General features: G+C 46.3%; 1 protein-coding gene across 1 annotated transcript in view; it reads left to right on the top strand.

Annotated features, from left to right (window-relative positions):
* Positions 1–21,764, top strand: part of LOC126413138 (O-acyltransferase like protein-like) — a 343,086-nt gene that overhangs the window by 233,236 nt on the left and 88,086 nt on the right. Inside the window, exons 5-7 of the mRNA XM_050083031.1 lie at positions 291–481; positions 8,426–8,586; positions 21,582–21,750. Coding sequence (XP_049938988.1) covers positions 291–481; positions 8,426–8,586; positions 21,582–21,750 — 521 coding nt within the window. The remainder of the gene's footprint in view (positions 1–290; positions 482–8,425; positions 8,587–21,581; positions 21,751–21,764) is intronic.

Below are 21,764 nucleotides of genomic sequence, written 5' to 3'. Positions count from 1 at the left end.
AGCTGTACCTGTACACGCCATCCAAGCTCTGTTTGACTCAATGCCCAGGCGTATCAAGGCCGTTATTACGGCCAGAGGTGGTTGTTCTGGGTACTGATTTCTCAGGATCTGTGCACCAAAATTGCGTGAAAATGGAATCGCATATCTGTTCCAGTATAATATATTTGTCCAATGAACACCCGTTTACCATCTGCATTTCTCCTTGGTGTAGCAATTTTAATGGCCAGTAGTGTATTACTCGTAATTAGTGGTCTAGCCCACGGCCGCTAGTAACAGTCGGTGCTGTGCAGCCGAGCCGTGGACGGCGTCGCTGTCGGTGTTGTCCGGCTGGCGGCAGCTGACGGAGCGCCCCTCGCCGCCCGCCGGCCACCTCTCCTGCCTGGACGGGCTGCGCGCGCTCACCTCCGCGCTCGTCGTCTTCGGGCACCGCGCAGACGCCTTCACATCAGGGCCGCTCGTCAACGCCGACGAAATCGAGACGGTGAGTACGGCCAGCTGCCGCGTTTGCCGTTTCACGCTCGTATCGGAACTGTCGACCCTACGGGAAACGGAAGATTTTAAACTGAATCCATGCATATTTCAGAAGCAAACATATGGTTACGTATGTTCCACATCTCCTCCTACACCACTGGACCTATTTCAGCCAAACTTGGTAAACATGTCATTTACTGTCTGGAAAGAATCGCGTGGGGGAAAGGGGGTAAGAGTCACCTAATTATCAAAGAGGTGGGGATGGTGGGCAACAGAAGTGTTACTCATCCAATATTTGAGAACGAGGTCACCTAGTGACCTGTAACAAACTTTGCACATAATTTCAAACCTTTACAAAACTCTTTATCGTTGACAACTCCAACAAAATGATGAAAGGAAAAAATAGTTTATCGTAAACCACGTTTTCACCATTCGTGAAGTAAAACTGCCTAATCAGGCATGACGTTTGAACTTATTACTTCCTTATTACTTATTATATTCGCGACATAGGTCGCAGGCGGTACCCACATATGCTGCTGAATGTACGTACAAAATTATATCGTTTTACGACTCATAGTTCAGGAAAAATAACGTCACAAACATTGACCTGCGTGAAATCGAATCTGGAGAAGGTAATTCGCTAGAGATGGTGGTGAACTATGTGGGTAACATGTCAAATATATATTTAATATATGACATGTGCGTGGGCTGCCACACCCACTGCTAATAAGCTCCACCTAAACGTTTGGATCAATTTTTAAAAAAATGGTTCAAATGGCTCTGAGCACTAAGGGACTTAACTACTGTGGTCATCAGTCCCCTAGAACTTAGAACTACTTAAACCTAACTAACCTAAGGACAATACACACATCCATGCCCGAGGCAGGATTCGAACCTGCGACCGTAGCTGTCGCGCGGTTCCGGACTGCGCGCCTAGAACCGCCAGACCACCGTGGCCGGCGATCAATTTCAACCAAACTTGGTACACATACTGCTTACTGTATGGAAAGAAATACTGTGGGGTGTGGCGATAACGTGGTGATTGAAGGACGCTGGAGGAGATTGACAGATAGAGAGGGGGAAGGAGTATGAGATGTACTGAGCGAGGGAGAGGGAAATTGGAATGAAATGTGTGAGATCCACAGAGAGAAAAGAAGAGATGGACAAAGAATGAAAAGAGGAGGATGGAGGAGGAAGATATGGACATAGATGGGGAAGGGGGCGAGGAGATGGACAGAGAGAAGTAAAGGAGGAAATGGACAGATAATGGAAGAGGCAGACAGAGGGAGATGGAGGGAAATGGGGAGGAGGAATTGGACCAAGACAAGGGGAAGAGGAAACGGAGAGAGAAAGGAAAGAGGAGCAGGTGAATGAAGAGAGGAGTGGGAGGAGACGCATAGAGAAAAGGAGGAGAAGGAGATGGACAGACTGCGTGAGGACGGAATAGAGGGAGAGGAAGAGATTGATTTAGAAGGGGGAAGGAGGAGGGGACGGGAACAGTTGGATTGAGAGAGGGAGAGGCAGAGGAACACAGAAAGGGAAGAGGAAAAGAGGAAGTGATGGACACATAGAAATGGGAGGAGCAAATGGATAGAAAGTGGGAGAGGAGGAGATGGAGAAAGAGGGGGAAGGATGAGACGGACAAATAGGAGAATGGAGGAAATACAAACCGGGGCAACGCTGGGTATTCAGCTAGTAGTAGAATAAAGTTGTTGTTCACATGGCCCTTGCTGACGTACTGACTGTTTGCTTTCGTCTGCATATCTTCGGCCGACGTTTGTTCAATGATGTTTCTGACGCTTCGCCAGCACCAATACCTGGCATTGTCAGAGTTCTCTATTGGTGATGGACTGGAGTCGAGCCCGCGTCTGGAAATGATGTGTATTTCCTGCACCAATGCCTGAAGGCGTTTCCCTGGTAATTAGCAATCTGGTTCTCTTCTTTTTATCTGCAACAATCGTTTCATGCAGTACAGCAGTCCAGAGTTTATCTTGAGGCTTTATTCTTTCTTATTATATTGCGTGTTCCCCAGTAAATGGCTTCGACGTATTACCTATTAGTTTCTGTGTTTTTCTTTCTTTCTTTCTTTCTTTCTTTCTTCGTTCTCTGTCTCCTCGTGGTAGCACACACTGGAGAAGATCAGTCATTTGCTACGCTTAATCCGTTCATTATTCAGAAACGTGTTGATGCAGTTCGAGGCCCTGTACAACACTGTTCTCGTTTACGTAATTGCGCTTTGCTTTTGGAGACCAATTGTGATTATCAAGCCCTATAACTGCTTGCAGCTCCTCCACGGCTATCCCGTTCGTGTTAATGCCCATCGAACTCTGAATTCTTCAAGTGGTCCTATTTACACCAGGGTGCTCCATGGTCTGACCGAGGGAAAAATCCAAGATTACCTCTCTGATCAGTTCATCACCGCAGTCCATCGAGTAATGAAATAGGTTTGATGCAACCTTAGCGCTTACACGCATTCTTCCTCACACGTTTCATAAAGTAGTGCTTCCATCGAAAATCAAAGAGGGCTATGAAGTCATGATGGTCCAACTGTGCATTTCAAAACCGTTGCGTTGCTGCCATTGTCAACATTACAACCAAACTCGAATGTCCTGTCTAAACACGACCAAATGTGTTACTTGTCGTACGGATGTTCACGAGGGCGATTGCCCGCCTCCTTCTTCCGCTGTCTCAATTGCAATGACGACCATGCAGCCTCGTCCCTAGAATGTACCGCGTATTTCGATAAGAGGGCCGTCCAGGAAATCCGAGTGAAGGAAAACGAGCCTCCCCTGTCGCTGCGTTATATCACTTACAATACGGACGTGGCCATACAGACTTGCGACTTCTAATTCAGCACTGCGGTTTTAAAATCGCTCAATAGCCTCCCCTTCTCCTCCTCCAGGTGTGCAACAAGTCATCGGCGGCAAAATTGCCTGCTACACAACCGGCAGACTTAAAAATACAGAAGGATTACTCCCGCGTTTTTACGTCTCTCCAATCAACAAACATCTGCATTTTCATGTGACAAACGCAAAAGTTCCAAGATATCAAACGAAGCAAACGATCTCCTTCCCCGACTCGGAGATCCTCTTCAGCTGGGTAGCTGCGTGATACCCTCACTACTCCAACCTTCATTTCGCCAGTGCGCACCGCCGACAGTTATTCTGCCCAGAAAACTGCGAGTGATGCAGTGAGAGTGTCGACGCCTCTGTAGATCCAATGGAACAGGATCTTCCAGTCTCTGCGCTTGTAGCAACGAGTCTTCGTGATGACAGCACCTCATTTTTCCCTCCTCCCCTTTCCCCATCATGACTTTCCTCCAGTAGAACGTTCGTGCCATTAGATCTAACAAGGAGGAATTATGGTTGCTCTTGGAATAGCACTTGTTTCCTGCCTCCAGGAAACAAAATTGCGTCCTCACGACTACTTTGACTTCTCGAATTTCTCTCCAGTCCACTCTGACCATCCGCCCCCCCCCCCCCCCCTCCCCAAAGACGGCATTCCATCTCACGAGGTAGTCATGATGCTCATCCGGAATGACGCTCATACTCAAACCATCTCACTGAACACACGGCTGCAAGCTTCTGCAGCCCGCAATTTCCTTCCTTGCTTCACCTTTTCTCTTTGTAATGTCTACATCCGTCCGTCATTCAGTGTTACCGAGCAGACTTCCTCCAGCTTATTGGCCAAATCCTTCGCCCCTTTTTGCTACTCGGTGACTTTGATGCAAACCACCCAATTTGCAGCTCTTGCAGAACCTATCCGACGATGCCCCCTTGTCTGACCTTCTCAGTCAACTGATGCTCATCTGCCTTAATATGCCATGTTCCTTTCTGATAGCACGCCCACCTATTCCCATTTGGACCTCTTGTTCTGCACGGCCTAGCTTGCCAGTCGTATCGAGTGGTCTGTTCTCTCTGATGCATACTCGAGCGATTATTCCCTGTGTGCTACCCGTGTGCTGTCTCCTACCCCATCTATGTGTAAACCCCATTGGCAGCTTTCTAAGGCCGACTAAAGGCTTTAATCCTCCCTGGCGACCTTCGACGAACAGCATTTCCCCAGTTATAATGACCAGGGAGAATACCTTACAAATGTTATTCTTACCGCCGCAGAACGTTCCATTCCTCGCATTCGACCTTTACCGCACCGTGTCCCGGTGCCTTGGTGAACTGAGGCGTGCAGCGACGCATTTCGTATGCAGAACTTGCTCCCCTCCTTTTTAACCGTCGTCCTACGACGGCGAACCATTATTCTTATAAATAGTTGGGTGTGCAGTGTCACCGCATTCTTCGCGATAGCAAAAAAAGCTAGGTGGCTTTCATTTACTAATACTGTTAACAGTTCCACTCCCTTTTCCATCGTCTTGGCCAACATACGACGACTCTCTGGAACCGACGTCCATTCCTCAATTTCCGGCATGACCGTAGCAGATGATATCATAGTGGATCCTGCTGCTACCTCCAACACATTATGCCCCTATTTTGCAGATATTTCGAGCTCCATCCACAATAAACCTGCCTTCTTCCACCGAAAACGAGTGGAGGATGCTCGGGTGGTATCCTCCTGCTCTCAGAATAGTGAATTCTACAATGCCGCCTTTCCTATAATGGAGCTGAATCATGCTCGCGGTTTATCCCGACCTTACTCCCAAGGGCAAGACGATATTCACATTCAGATGCAGCACCTTTCTCTTGCGGGCAAGCAATTTCTGCTCCATACTTACTTACAGTTGTATCTGAACAGATGCTGGCGTGAAGCCACTGTCATACCCATACCTAAGCCATGTGAGCACAAACGCCGTCCTTCTAGCTACTACACCATTTCTCTCACCATCTGTATTTGCAAGGTGATGGAACGTATGAGTCATACCTGGATGGCATGGTGGCTAGAGTCTTGAAATTTCCTAACCACTGCACAACTGGAATTTAGAGCGCGCCGTTCTACATTTAACCAACTTATACTTTGCCAACCCTTGTCATGAACGGTTCTCTGCAAAAATACCAGACTTTGGCCGTGTTTTCTGATTTGGAGAAAGGCTACTACATCTGCTGCAGGACTGGTTTCCTCTGTACTCTTTGTGCGCTTTCCTAGGCCACCTACCTCGTTTTCTTCATGACATGTGGGTTCTACTTTGTCGGAGACCTTTATCGAGGAAAGCAGGGTGTCTCGGGGCTGTCTTGAGTGCCACCTTCTTTAGCCATTAACCCTGTTATGGTCTGGCTCCCACCAGACATCTCTGGCTCCCTTTTCGTCGATTATTTTGCGATGTATTGTAGTTCTCCACGGACTTGTCTCCTTGAGCGGCGTCTTCAGCGATGTCTCGATCGCCTTTACTCGTGGGTCATCAACAATGGCTTTCGCTTTTCCCCTGAGAAAACCGTTTGTAAAAATTTCTGGCATCAACGTGAGTTTCTACCACTGTCTTTACATCTTGGGCCTGCTGCTCTTCCCTTCACTAAAACTAGGAAATTCCTGGGGCTCATGCTTTGTAGAAAACGTTCTTGTTCCTCTCGTGTGTCTTACTGGCCGGTCGCTCCACCCGGTCCCTCAATGTCCTACGTGTTGTAAGCGGTGCTTCCTGGGGAGCGGATCGGACTACCCCCCCTCCGTTTGCGCCAATACCTTGTCTGTCCGGAGCTAGACTACGCCTGTTTGGCTTATACATCTGCACGTCCGTCCATCTTACGCCGTCTAATTGCAGTCTACCATCATGGAATCCGTTTGGCCCCTGGCGCCTTTTACACTACGCCAGTTGGCGGTCTTTATGCAGAAGCTGCCAAACTACCACTGTCATACCGGTGTGATATTCTCCTCTGCGGACACGTATGCCGTTTCTCTGCCATGCACAGCAACCCATCCTGTGCCTCCTTCTTCGATGACTCCCTTGCCGCCTCCCTCTTCTCATTACCTCATGGAGTTCGCTTTCGACTATAGCTCTGGCAGCTGAACATCACGCTACTTTCCCGCGTTCACGTTGGACTTCATTCGCTTCCAAAGGAATCTACTTCATAATCGATCTATCGCTGTAAATTTCTCGACCCTCGCACGGAATTAGCGATAGTATATTTGTATACATTGATGGCTCTCGGACTGACCGTGGTATCGGGTGTGCCATCGTCATCGGCATCGACATTTTTCGGTACTGACTTCCGGAACATTGCTCAGTATTTACAGCAGAACACTTCGCACGGTATCAGGCCAAGAAGTACGTCCGGTGACAGGGGCTTTACTATTGCGTCATCTGCTCCAATTCTCTCAGTGCTCTTCAGAGCTTCTGTGTGCTGTACACCGTCCATCCCTTAGTGCAATGGGTCTATGAAAGCTTCCACTTGCTCACTCTTGAGGTAGCCATTGTGATGTTTTATGTGGGTTCCTGGTCACGTCGGTCTGACGGGAAACGAGGCTGCTGACTCTGCTCCCAAGGCTACGGTCCTTCTGCCTCAGCTCACAGGTTCTTCCGTTCCTTCAGATGATCTCCGTGTTGCCGTCTGTCAGCAGATGATGTCACTTTGGCATTACCACTGGTTCTCTCTCATGTGAACAAGATCCGGAGAATTAAACTTTTCCCTGTGGCTTGGCTGACCTTCCCTCGGCCCTCAAGCCATATTGGGCACTGTAGTTTTAGCCATCGTCATTTGTCTTAGTGGTGATCCCCAGCCACTTGGCGCTCATTGTCATCAATTTTTGACGATGCGCCATTTCCTGAGTGACTCCCCTTTTTTTCAACAATTACGTTCTAAAGTATGTTTGCCATCTGAGTTATCAGCCGTTTTAGCGAACGACGCGCGGGCTACCGAACACGTTTTCTCAGCAATATGGCGAAAGACATTTAATCTTTAGTTCGGTGACTTCGTTGTGTCTACGGCGTATTTTGTAGTCCTTGTTCGTAGCTCTCTTTGCTTTCATCGATTGGGCTCAACGTGTAGTATTAGTGGTCTAAGGTTCTAACATGGGCGCGCATGACTTTAGATGTATCTGCGCCCTAAAAATAACCAAACCGAACAAACACACAGTCCTTCTAGAAACACCTGTGCCTATTTTCCTTGGCATAACATTATCCTGAGTTCTTCTACTCGCCACTAACTTGCAGTCGCTGCACTACCGCCAACTCTCTGTGGGACCGGTTGGTATGATGCTCCCACGTCCGTTATACTGATGATTCGACTTTCCAAAAGAAACAAAAAATGCTGATAAGTACCACGGTCACGTTCTCTGGTCATGCTGTCCTGTGATCTTCTCCTCAGAAGGTCCAACAGGGTTGGACGCACCCTTCTCGAACCATTCTTCATCTGTAGAAATGAAATTTTTCTATGCTGAAAGTAAGAGTGACCTCATCTTATCCCATACTCATAGAAATAATGAAATACCAGTTTTGTAACGTTCGTTCAAAGTGTTGGTAATGTTACTCTTCCCATTACCGTCAGTGAAATTGATTAGTATCTCGAAGAGCTTCGTAGTTTCCTGTCGTGCATTTTAAAAACAGAGTAACACAAGTACGGTAGAACGTCAAGACATAGAGAGACTCTGGAAAAAAAGATCGTAATGTATTACCTGTCATAAAAGATGAAACGTGACAAAGATAGTGAATCACCACATGCCATAATGTCAGTCTGAACAAATCTTCGTATGGGAACCGGCCTAAATTTCAGATTTTCATGCCCATTCAAGAATTCAATAACAGTACGATCAGATCTGGTTGCCTGTGGCTGAGGTTATACCACCCACAGTTCTACCGTGTCCTTCACACTATTACTGTAAACAGTGACATTGGCCAATCCCGATTTTCCCAAAAGGGCACGTCGGAGAAAAATGGCTCCCGTCAGTCCATTAGCATAGAACGGAACTTAGTTCCTTCATTCGCGTACAAGGACGATAAGCTAAGTATTCAACAATGTAATAATATCTTCTTGAAAGCTAAACAGCGCACGTGTTTTGGTCCTGCCCGCTGCAGCTGTACGAAGGCGTGCTGGATGCGATCCTCATGAACGGCCACCTGATCGTGGACACCTTCTTCACCATCAGCGGCTGCCTGGTTGCACTCAAGCTGATGGCCCTCTGGGACTCTGGTAAACCAGTCTCTCTGTCGCGCCTGTACATCTACCGCTACCTCAGGTAACGGCATTTTTTCACATTGATTATTACAATACAACATTCTAGTTCTAAGCTAAGTGTACTGTGTTTCTGCTTTTGCACTTCTTTTGATTACACGCTTTATATCGTAAAATTATAATGTGTCACGAAACTCACAGAGAGAATGTTCTTGTCCGAAAGAAGATATCCCAAAAGTAAAGTTTCATTCACCAATGAGATTTTACTGAAGCATTTTCTCACGGTAATTTACAGTGTCACAGTTTCTTTTACTACTGTCCATGTTTTGTTCACAAAGAACATAAAATCTCGCAGATTCGGTTTTCGCCAGTTCCAGATGGAAAGCCTCGTACGATTGTTTAATACCCTGTTGGTGGAGGTTTTGCCCCAAAATGTGTATCGGGAATAAAGTTATCGAAACTGAAATGCAACTTCGTGTGCCACGTGAAGATATTTTTCGAAGCAATGAATGTCCGTTACACTGGATATTTCATATACAACTAGAAAGACGACCAGTGAAGTAATTTTCAGCTCACTGAATGAAATCACCAGTAGGTCACAGCGCTGCTAAATGTCGTGTGACGAGGGCCTCCCGTCGGGTAGACGGTTCGCTGGGTGCAAGTCTGTCGATTTGTCGCCACTTTGGCGACTTCCGCGTCGATGGGGATGAAAGGATGATGATTATGACAGTACAACACCCAGTCTCTGAGCGGAGAAAATCTCCAACCTAGCCGGGAGTCGAACCCGGACCCCTAGGATTGACATTCTGTCGCGCTGACCACTCAGCTACGGGGGGCGGACACAGCACTGCTTATAGCGTTGAATCAATGCAATGTGCCGAGTAGGCAGCCCACAACACAACTGTGTCTCGCTTTCCACCTCTCAAGGTACTTCGTACACTAGTGAGAAATTAACAAATGCTTTATACGAGGGCTCTTCGGAAAGTAAAGTCCGATCGGTCATGAAATGAAAACCACAGTGAAAATCATATATCTTTTATTTGCAACATTTAGCCACACCTTCTAGCTACCTCTCTAAATAGTCGCCGCTCCGACTTAGACATCTGCCGTGGCGTTGGTACAAACTTTCCAGTACCCTCGTCACAGAATGCAGCCGACTGTGTTTTCCGCCAATTCTCTAAGCTTGTCTCCCTTTCGTTGTTTGTGCCTAAATGTTGTCTTCGTAGCCAGCGGTTCATGTGGGCAGAGATGAACGACGGAGTGAGCCAATTAACGGCTGTATTGTGGGTGATGAAACACTTAGCATCGTAATAGCTGCAGGAGCGTCGTCATTGCCCCTGCAGAATGTGTACGGAAACTGTCTTGATGAAAGAAGCACATGATATTTATGTTATCTGGACTGCACAGCTTCTGGCGAAATCTCTCACCAGATCCATATACTTCCCGGGAGACGCGTTGTTTTAGGCATTCCTTCGTGATCACCTTGGGCTCTGAACTGAAAAGAGCGTCTTGAAGCGATCGACAGGCATGCTAAAGACACTGCCCAACGCATATGTGCAAAGTTCCATTGGATTTTCACAGTAGTTTACATTTCGCGCACTTCTATCTTTATATTTGCCATTATTTATCTCGTTGATCTATCGATCACCATTATGTTAGTCTTGTTAGTGTTTATTATCAGTTTGTGGTTATCCAAAGTATCTGGCCCAATTTTAGCGTGTAGTTCATGTCCCTTTTTGAGAATCTGGTAATACTACTAAATCATCAGTAAATCGAATACAGTATACTGATTGACCATTAATTTTGATCCCTATGTTGCCTGTTTTAGTTGTTTGTATCGCACTTTCAACAGATATTAAATAAATAAAGATATAGAAGGAAAACTTGTCGGATATCTCTTCTAGCTTCTTTCTTAATGTCATTGATTTCTGTATAGATTACGAATAAGTGTTTTATATACATAGAGTATCCAATTTTGTTCGGTTCTCCAATCAGCATCTTCCCGAACATCCTGCAGAGAGCCTTCCCTGCATCAGTGATTGCTAACTACTTGTGTATTTCCTGTTCATGTCAATTCTTCTTTATAAAATCTTTCGTAGTGTTAATACAACTTCGCCAGTTCCCTAATCATTTTTTACTTTCAACTTGGTTTGACTACGAAAACAAAAGTTTATAGAATATTTCAAAAAATTACTTTAATTCTAGTGTTATGTCCTCAAAAATGGCCATTTTCCTCATGAATTAACGCTTTGCACGATATGGACGCCGGCGCAGTAGATTCAACATACAGGCTGTACTAGTAAGTTCCCGGAGGGATATTCAGTTCGCCTTGATTCTGTAAAGCAGATTTCTCGATTCTTGAAATTTTCAGTTCTGTCCATCACTCTCATGCAGAACAGAATGGTGCTTGAGAGATTATCGATAAATATGTCGTAGAAAAGGTGCTCATAACAATGTGAATTCTCTATATTGTGTAATACTGATTCCGCCTGGTTTTTGAATAATTTGTATTGAGAAACTTAAATTTCGAAAACTTTGCGAGTATTGCGGAAGTCAACGGTGTACTCTGCATTTAATATAGGGTGTTTATAAAAATACTTATTGATAGTGGGTCTTATTGGTTGTGCAGAGAACAGTCAGTATGAAATAGTGTAGGCTATCTTTCTGTTGACGTTCATTGAGCGTTAATTATTGATTATGTTTGTTGCTGTACTTCATCCATTAAGTGTGAAACTGTTGCTTGACGAAGTATTTTCAACTATCTGCAATATCCGCCATATAGGATGTTCTGTTTTGAGTTTGTGCTGTCATCAGTTCAAGATTAAAGGCTCCGTGGGAGAAGAACTGGACTTCCCATATTCCGCAGCTGAAATGGGAGACATGGTAATCTCCTTTGACTAGGTCAAAGACGTTTAACAACATGCACATATTATATACGCAAAAGATATCCTAAATTACGCATTCCATCTGAAAAAACAGTCAACAGTCTCTTTCAGCTACTTGAAATTACGGCAACACGTACACCAAGGACAACGGGTCTCTGCAGGCGTCGTGCGCTTCGCACATCAGATATCTGACGAGTGAAAGATGATAGTTAAGGAACTGTGCAAAGAATTGTACTTTCTGGATGACTAAATTAAGCTCTTGCTAATTCAGTTCTGCACGTACAGTTACTTTATCTATGCACTTAACCGTGTAAAAGATCTCAGGCCAGCCGAGCGGTCTAGGGCGCTGCAGATATGGACTGTGCGGCTGGTCCCGGCGGAGGTTCGAGTCCTCCCTCGGGCATGGCTGTGTGTGATTGTCCTTAGGGTAATTTAGGTTAAGTAGTGTGTAAGCTTAGGGACTGATGACCTTAGCAGTTAAGTCCCATAAGATTTCACACACATTTTTTATTTTAATCTCAGGCCGCACTACTATTATATCCAGTTGCAGTTCTACCAACGAATTCTACAAGACGATGTATGGATGATCCGCACTTCACAGCTTGAACTTTATTTACGGAATTCGCACAGAAGATGATAATAAATTAAGGCAATATCTTGTGTAGGCAGGTGCAAATCCTGCAGTGAGCATGCACCAAGGCATCACGTTCATTTAAGGATCACTGTGTGGGCAATGAATTGTGGGCGGTAGAATCACAGACTACAAAGTTTAAATGTCAAATTAAGAGCTGCTGTCCATCATCAATGTCTCGATGACCAATTACCAGCGCTATTGGACTACGACACCCTTGGAGAAAAACGGTGGTTTTTGTTTATGAGCGAGGGAGCACAACTCTATTCTATATAGCTCGAGCCACACTGCGTAACACAAACGTTTAGCCATCGATTGGTTGCTAAACCGAATCAGTAGCATAGGCTCCCCGTTGACCTGTATGAATTCTTTGAAGTTTTCGCTAAAGGACATTTAAACGTGTCGGTGTATTCCACATTCATCTAAGACGTCCACACGTTACAAGAGTATGTGTTCCATGTCTGTGATCAAATTCGAAGAAGTGACGGAACACTTTGTGATCCTAAACAAAGTTCTGTATGCTTTATCTATAGTTATTACAACAGTTTCACGCATGCTCGATGAAGAATTTCAGCACTGCTTGTAAAGATGGACCATAGTTTCGTCGAATCGACAACTTTGTTGTATTTATTATGTTCCACCCTAAGACCACCTTCAAACAACACCAAACGTTGATTTATCTAAGTTTCGTATTGTAATTTCTGTAACTTGGGGAAACAAGCGTGCTTCATAATATATATCTAAGCGACTGCGTTGCGAGCACGTAGAATTTGTATCAACTGATAATAGTTCCAGTAGAGAATAGAAATTTATATCTGCAAACATTAAAGTTAACTGAAATTAATCTGCAAATATAACAATCACTCTGTTATTTACCGTTACCCAATTTCAGAAGCGCGTCGATTTTTCGGACTCGTGCATCATATGCTTGACAGTTTCATAGGCTTCAGATTCGCGCATTACGTCACTTAACGGGACGGTTTCCTCTGGCTCAGCATTCTTCTTAATATTATTGAATGCTTTGACTGTAATAGTCAATGACAAAGGGAGAGGAGTGTCACTGTCATAATTATTTACAATGAAATAACTGTGTAGATTCAGTACTAGAGAATAGCTAGTACCAGCCACCTGACTTGGCACGACCGTATTGTTGCTACAGGCAATATGCCTCGCATTACAAGACACGTGATACTTTCGGCGAGAGAAAGTTATCTCACGTAGACGTGCTGCCAGAGGAACTTTATTATTCCTTGCGCTACAGCAGGGAGGCGCTTGCAGTCTCTCTATTAATATTCATCTCCAACACCTTCAGCAATTCTCTTCCCTGGCATCCCCCCACCTGTCATGCTCCAAAAATTGAATTAAAAATTCTTGCTCAGTAGCCCTTTCCGCAAGTACTACCTTCGCTTCCCTGTCTCGTGTTGGGACAAATTTAATTAAAATGTTAACAAGGGTCTGGAACAGGAGGCCAGCATAGCATTCCCACCAACAGGCGCTCACGTATTCACTACTCTGTCAGTCCTATCTGGCGACAGAAAGTTATTAAAGATAACAATGAATTTTAATGTATCAGGTTTCTTGCCAGTGGAATTTTCCTCGTGTTACACAGTTGTCAGATACGCAAGCTTTATACGTGGGCATCACAAAGAGAAATCGTTGATTGTTACGGCATTGTTGCGCAAAAGTATAAATTAATCGCCTACCTTCTTCTTGTTGCACATACAAGCCTTACTCTTCTGTGTCATATACAGACAACGTTCATACTTGCGGTATTCTCCCGTAAAACTGTCACCTATTCGCCTGTCTTCGTCAACGATACGAGGGAAGAGTGGTAAAGGTCTAAAGTCTCATCGACAACAAGGCTATAAGACTCTCTTTGTTTATTGCTGGTTGGTTAAACCAGTTTGCAGTTGTCACATCATTCTGCTCTGAAAGCATGTATTTAAAAATTGAGTTTGAGTAAGACAGCCAGTGAGAACAGTTCCACTTTCTCATTAAGTTAAATCGATGGATTCTACTTATCTGAATTTGCCTTCTCTGTATCTCTCATCGTTGTTATTAATGTCTAAGTTGTCTAGGAAACGTTTCCTTACTGTATCAGAACTATCGGATTCGCATTCACTTCACATACTCTTATAAACAAAACAACTGAACCCTATTTTTATTCATTTCTTTAAAGTTTTATTCCTCTTGTGATCTCACTAACAGTTTTACATTACAAACATTGTCACTTTCGACAGGTTTTTGCTGTAGAAGAAATACTCCTTCTCTGCACGGCGAAGGCGATGGAAACTGGTGCGAAAAGATTACATGCACGAGAGCTCTCAACTGATACTTTCGAGCATTTGAGTGTTGACAACATTTCAGTTTTTACACGATTTTTTTTATTTCGTAATTATTTCAAAATTTTGAACCGCATAAATAACTTCTTGTGTTTTTCTAAACAGATAATCTGTATCGAAGTATCTATCTATCGAAACTGCGCGAAGAAATTAAAGGATTACTTTTTCTGAACACCGTAATTATCTCCCATTGTAACGTATAAGTTCGAAATTTGGCTCCTTGTTTTCTACAATCTTCCTCTGCAATGGTGCAAAGAAATTGCGCTCTGTGACGTAACCTTCAGACTCGGCGACACTTCAAGCACAAGGTGTCGACACCTGCGATAAAAGGGCCACAGCTCACAAGTTCATGTGACTCGCAAGGTGGGTTAATGACGCCATATTGGCAATAGATTTAACCACAACTCTGTCCAGCACCATCGTAGACATGAAATGCCGAGAGATGGCCCTTCTTTTGTATGTGTCGGTACCTTGCGGTTTGAAGCGTCGCTGAGCCCGAATGTGACGTCGCGGGGCGCCACGCCTGTACACCAGTACAGAGGAAGACTGTAGGCACCTTTGAGGCAGATCTCAAACTTACTCGTTGCAGTCGGAGAATGTTACGAGGTTTCGATGAAGTGATCCCTTAATTTTGTTCTGCAATGTATATTATGCAGCGTTTTCCGCCCAAGTCTGTCACCTCATATACACTCCTGGAAATGGAAAAAAGAACACATTGACACCGGTGTGTCAGACCCACCATACTTGCTCCGGACACTGCGAGAGGGCTGTACAAGCAATGATCACACGCACGGCACAGCGGACACACCAGGAACCGCGGTGTTGGCCGTCGAATGGCGCTAGCTGCGCAGCATTTGTGCACCGCCGCCGGCAGTGTCAGCCAGTTTGCCGTGGCATACGGAGCACCATCGCAGTCTTTAACACTGGTAGCATTCCGCGACAGCGTGGACGTGAACCGTATGTGCAGTTGACGGACTTTGAGCGAGGGCGTATAGTGGGCATGCAGGAGGCCGGGTGGACGTACCGCCGAATTGCTCAACACGTGGGGCGTGAGTTCTCCACAGTACATCGATGTTGTCGCCAGTGGTCGGCGGAAGGTGCACGTGCCCGTCGACCTGGGACCGGACCGCAGCGACGCACGGATGCACGCCAAGACCGTAGGATCCTACACAGTGCCGTAGGTGACCGCACCGCCACTTCCCAGCAAATTAGGGACACTGTTGCTCCTGGGGTATCGGCGAGGACCATTCGCAACAGTCTCCATGAAGCTGGGCTACGGTCCCGCACACCGTTAGGCCGTCTTCCGCTCACGCCCCAACATCGTGCAGCCCGCCTCCAGTGGTGTCGCGACAGGCGTGAATGGAGGGACGAATGGAGACGTGTCGTCTTCAGCGATGAGAGTCGCTTCTGCCTTGGTGCCAATGATGGTCGTATGCGTGTTTGGCGCCGTGCAGGTGAGCGCCACAATCAGGACTGCATACGACCGAGGCACACAGGGCCAACACCCGGCATCATGGTTTGGGGAGCGATCTCCTACACTGGCCGTACACCACTGGTGATCGTCGAGGGGACACTGAATAGTGCACGGTACATCCAAACCGTCATCGCACCCATCGTTCTACCATTCCTAGACCGGCAAGGGAACTTGCTGTTCCAACAGGACAATGCACGTATCCCGTGCCACCCAACGTGCTCTAGAAGGTGTAAGTCAACTACCCTGGCCAGCAAGATCTCCGGATGTGTCCCCCATTGAGCATGTTTGGGACTGGATGAAGCGTCGTCTCACGCGGTCTGCACGTCCAGCACGAACGCTGGTCCAACTGAGGCGCCAGGTGGAAATGGCATGGCAAGCCGTTCCACAGGACTACATCCAGCATCTCTACGATCGTCTCCACGGGAGAATAGCAGCCTGCATTGCTGCGAAAGGTGGATATACACTGTACTAGTGCCGACATTGTGCATGCTCTGTTGCCTGTGTCTATGTGCCTGTGGTTCTGTCAGTGTGATCATGTGATGTATCTGACCCCAGGAATGTGTCAATAAAGTTTCCCCTTCCTGGGACAATGAATTCACGGTGTTCTTATTTCAATTTCCAGGAGTGTATTTTCGAAATGAGACAAAATGTGAATGCAGTATTGGCGAGGGATGCACCGGTCTCAGGGGCTCACACAGTGGACAGGAGTACATAATCCATAAAGGGTAACGAACAGCACTTAACTTTTTTTAAACGGCACAAGCGCGTTTTTTCTCTGTCTCTTCCTTTTTTTCTTCAGTCTTCTATTGGTCGCGGCCTGCCATTAGATCCTCTTCTGTACCAACCTCTTCATCTCAGTGTAGCACTTGCAACCAATTTCCTCAATTATATGCTGGATGTATCTCTGTCTTTCTCTACTTTTTTACCCTCTACCGCTCGCTCTAGTACAATGAAAGCTATTCCCTGATGTCTTAATAAATTTCCTATTATTCTCTCCCTTCTTCTTGTCAGCGTTTCCCAAATTTTCATTTCCTCTCCGATTCCGCGCAGAAATTCTTCATTACGTACCTTATCAGTCCACATAATTTACAACATTCATCTGTAGCACCACATCAAAAATGCTTCGATTCTCTTCTGTTCCAGTTTTCCCACAGTCCATGTTTCACTACCATACAATACTGCACTCCAAATGTACAATCTCAGATATTTCTTAAGATCTACGTTTCATACTAGTAGATTTCTCTTTTTTAGGAGTGCCCTTTCTACCAGTGCTAATCTCCTTTCGATGTCCTCCTTCCTCCATCCATCATTGGTTATTTTGCTGCCTAGGTAACAGAATTCCTTAACTTTATCAACTTCGCTACCATCACTCCTGATGTGAAGTTTCCCGTTGTTCTCATTTCTGGAACTTCTCATACCTTTCATCTTTCTTCGATTTACTCTCAGCATGCTGGTGTAAGCTGTCTCCAGCTTACGAGTCGGCAAAGAGATTGCGAGAAGATCGATAGTAGGCGCTGGACCAAGCGCGCCTATCAGGAGAGAGGCCAAAGACAGACTCGCAAGCAATACCGTCAATGCCGCCAACGCCCTCTCGACCTAATGTATGTAGACCGCCGCTGCGGACTGGAGAGCACAGTCAGTCATAATCAGTGAGCCCAGTCGCAGACAGAGTCAGTCGCTGTCAGCTCAATTACTACCTCACTCGCTAATTTAGTTGGCGTCTGTCAGTTCACATCACCAGCAACCAGGGTGTAGTGCTTATAGCTGTCAAGTGTCAGTGTCTAAATTCCCAGTATTTTTACCGTTCACGTAATGGTACTGCGAGGAAACGGCTCTCCGAAGCTGTGTATCCATCTATATTGCATTGACGCCGCCGAAGGATACCGATTTTACCGAGCTAAGCTGCGATCTTGCTGCCGTAGAATTTTGACGTGGGCTGATGTAAGGCTCTCCTTCTTACAAAAGCCATAACACGAACTTCTCGCAAGCAGCAAATATTCAATTACGATTTCTGAATGCGAAGTTCCTTGCGTAGTCTTCCCTTATATACACACAACAAAAAAAGTTTTTCATCACCCCGGTTCCCAGGACTAATGAAGATAGACGGTGACTGTGGGTATTGTATCACAGACACAAGCCCTTTGACTGTTCACAGATGTCACTAAACCCACCCAAAGATGTAAACAACCGTGCATGAGCAGCGGCTATTAGACGGATAGGGTCCGACAGCCGATCAGTTCCAGTCATTCCACCAGGAAGAAGGTACACGGCTCATGTTGTCTGTAGTTCAACCATGCCTAGACGGTCAGTGCCGCGGTTCCATCGCGTACGCGTTGTTACTTTGTGCCAGGAAGGGTTCTGAACAAGAGAGGTGTCCACGCGTCTCGTAGTGAATCAAAGCGATGTTGTTCGGTCATGGACGAGATACAGAGAGACAGGAACCGTCGATGACATGCCTCGCTAAGGCCGCCCAAGGGCTACTACTGCAGTGGACGACCGCTACCTACGGATTATGGCTCGGAGGAACCCTGACAGCAACGCCAACATGTTGAATAATGCTTCTCTTGTAGCCACAGGACGTCGTGTTACAACTCAAACTGTGCAGAAGAGACTGCATGACGCACAACTTCACTCTCGCCGTCCATGACGAGGTCCGTCTTTGCAACTACGACTCCATGCAGTGCGGTGCAGATGGGCCCAACAACATGCCGAATGGACCGCTCAGGATTGGCATCACGTTCTCTTCACCGATGAGCGTCGCATATGCCTTCAACCAGACAATTGTCGGAGACGTGTTTGGAGGCAACGCGGTCAGGCTGCACGCGATAGAAGCACTGTCCAGCGACTGCAGCAAGGTGGAGGTTCCCTGCTGTTTTGGATGGCATTATGTGGGCCGACGTAAGCCGCCGGTGGTCATGGAAGGCGCCGTAACGGCTGTACGATACGTGAATGCCATTGATACAACCGATCGTGCAACCATATCGGCAGCATATTAGCGAGACATTCGTCTTCATGGAAGACAATTCGCGCCCCCGTGCACATCTTGTGAATGACTTCCTTCATGATAACGACATCGATCGACTAGAGTGGCCAGCATGTTCTGCAGACATGAACCCTACTGAATATGCCTGGTATAGACTGAAAAGGGCTGTCTATGGACGCCGTGATCCACCATCCACCCTGAGGGATCTACGTCGAATCGCTGTTGAGGAGTGGGACAATCTGGACCAACAGTGCCTTGATGAACTTGTGGATAGTATGCCACGTCGAATACAGGCATACATCAATGCAAGAGGACGTGCTACGGGGTATTAGAGGTGCCGGTGTGTACAGCAATCTGGACCACCACCTCTGGAAGTCTCGCTGTATGGTGGTACAACATGCAATGTGTGGTTTTCATGCGCAATTAACGGTCGGAACTGCTCCCCAAGGGGCCTCCCGGCCAATGACGCCTAACGCTCAATTCTAGGAGCAATAAAAAGGGCGGAAATGGTGTTGAAATTGATCTCTCTTCTAATTTTCTGTCCCAGTTCCGGAACTCTCCCAACCGAGGTGACACAATACCTTTTTTGATATGTGTATAAATTGCAGATGGCGTTACCCATACCTGTTTCATGCGGTGTCCCTGAAACGGTTGTCATTTATACATCCTAGTACGTATTACACTTAATGGCTATTTGACGTTCGTTGCATGCCATCTTCAATCGTGTTGCTATTTTATGACGAGTGTTGCCCTAATCTAATCAGCAGCCATTGTAGAAGAACAGTTCCAGGCTGTGGCTAATTCATGTCCCCCTAACATTCTTTCTTTCAAGAGTGCTAGTCTGTGAGGCAAGCAGGAGAACTTTTGTAAAGTTTGCGAGGTACGAGAGGAGGTGTTTGTGGAAAAAAGGCTATGGAGTCGGACGCGAGTCGTGCGTGGGTAGCTCAGTCTGTAGCCCACTTTCCTGTTTAAGGAAAAGGTCGCATTTTCAAGTCCCGGTCTGGCACACAGTTTTAATCTGCCAGTAGCAGTTGTAGACTGAAAGTGGTTAAGGTACATTTACAGCCTTCATATATTTACAAAACGTGCTTGACAACGCTGACTGGAATATACTGTTTTTCCAATGTGCACAAACTCTATGGATTAATTGATGAGAGTATACGGAACAAAACAGGTCTAATGAACTTATGTCTAATGAACTTATGTCCCGAAATGCATTTATTCAGTCATACATTGTTTCAGGGACTGAGATCTAATACATGCTGTACCGCGCAGCAATAGTTACAGTGTGTGTTGAAAATGATTTCCATGTGTCTCAACGCGTGCGTGTACGCGCCATAGCACGTTCTGTCTCACACGTTCACATCGGCCAGGCTGCATCCGAACACTGTCAAAGGCAGCATGAATACATTGTTCAAGTGTCTCCACATCTGGAATGTGCTGTGCATACACGATACTTTTGGGATTCCCCTATAACCAGAAATCGCACTGGCTGAGGTCCAGTGAACGAGCAGGCCATGCAACTGGACATCCTCATCCGATCCATCGATCAAGGAAGGCATTATTGAGATGCGTCCGGACTTAACGACGAAGTGGGCTGGAGCACCATCATGTAGCAGTTACATAACTCTTCGCATCATCAATGGCACTTCTTCCAGCGGGGGAGGCAAATTCACCGACAAGAAACGTCAACAGTTCCGGCATGTTAGGCGACGTGGGAGGAAGACGAGTCCCAAAATACTGTCGCCAGTTATCGTGGCCCACAAACTGCAGCTGCACCGATGCTGATGATTGTCACTATACCATGGTGGTTCTGCATACCATCCCACAGATGACTGTTATGGAAATAGAAGCTAATACTCCATGTAAAGGTGGCCTCATCTGTGACTAGGGTGGCTGGCGCAAATTCCGGAATCGTGGTTGCCTGGTGAAGAAACCAGTGACAAAACTTCTCCCAATGTGGAGAGTCTGTCGCTAGTATGCCCTGCACACGCTGTAAGTGATGTGGATAGTACAAATTGTCATAGAGAATGTTCCACTGCTCGTCCGGCTTAGTCTGTACTGGCGAGTCAACTGCCTGTAACTGACACGGCGGTCGCCTTCCCCAGAGTTAAACACATTCTCCACCAAGTCTGGTGTCAGAACATGTCGGGTATTTCCTGCATGATTTACTGCTTCATGAAGCGAGCCTGTCTATAACAAAAGGGGAAACATGTTTGCAAACATTGAATTTTGCGGTTATTGTCCGTGGAGATAAGTCTCCTGATACAATATTGCTGCCACTGCCCATTGCCATTTGCCTTTCCGTATGTAAACACCATGTCGTCAAGCTCTCGATTCCAATGCGAAACCATTGTGTGCAACGCTGTATTACATTTACTACATCGGGAAAGTGAATTGGACACAATTGACTATGGCAGGAGAGGGCGCTAGGACATGACGTATGAGGAACAGTGGTACTCTCTACGAGGAAACTATGCATGCTGTAACTGTGACTGCATGGTACAGCGTACAGCCTGTGTAACAAAGAGTAATTAATGAAATGATCTCTAGCATAAAACCCATGCATTTCCGGACATAAATTCATTACACTTTTTTTGTTCCGTTTCCTCTCATCGATCAATCCCTAGAGTTTGTACACGGTGAAAAAATTCTCCCTGTATACCACACATTTGGAAGTCGTAATTGGCACGCAACAGAAAATCCATCAGAGACGTAGGAGTGAGTGGGGCCTTGTGTTGCAGGATGACGCCGGCGTACGCAGCGGTGTTGGTGTTCCAGCTTTACTGCCTGTACGGGCTGGGATCGGGCCCGCTCTGGAAGCAGAAGGTGGGCCGGGAGGTGGACAACTGCCGCGCGCACCTCTGGACCAACCTGCTGCACGTCAACAACTACGTGCACGCCGACCGCCCGGTGAGCGATGCCCC

Source organism: Schistocerca serialis, chromosome 7 (assembly GCF_023864345.2).
Source record: "Schistocerca serialis cubense isolate TAMUIC-IGC-003099 chromosome 7, iqSchSeri2.2, whole genome shotgun sequence".
NCBI lineage: Eukaryota > Metazoa > Arthropoda > Insecta > Orthoptera > Acrididae > Schistocerca > Schistocerca serialis.
The sequence above is the reverse complement of the archived record's forward strand: the minus strand, read 5'-3'. Positions and strand labels throughout refer to the sequence as shown.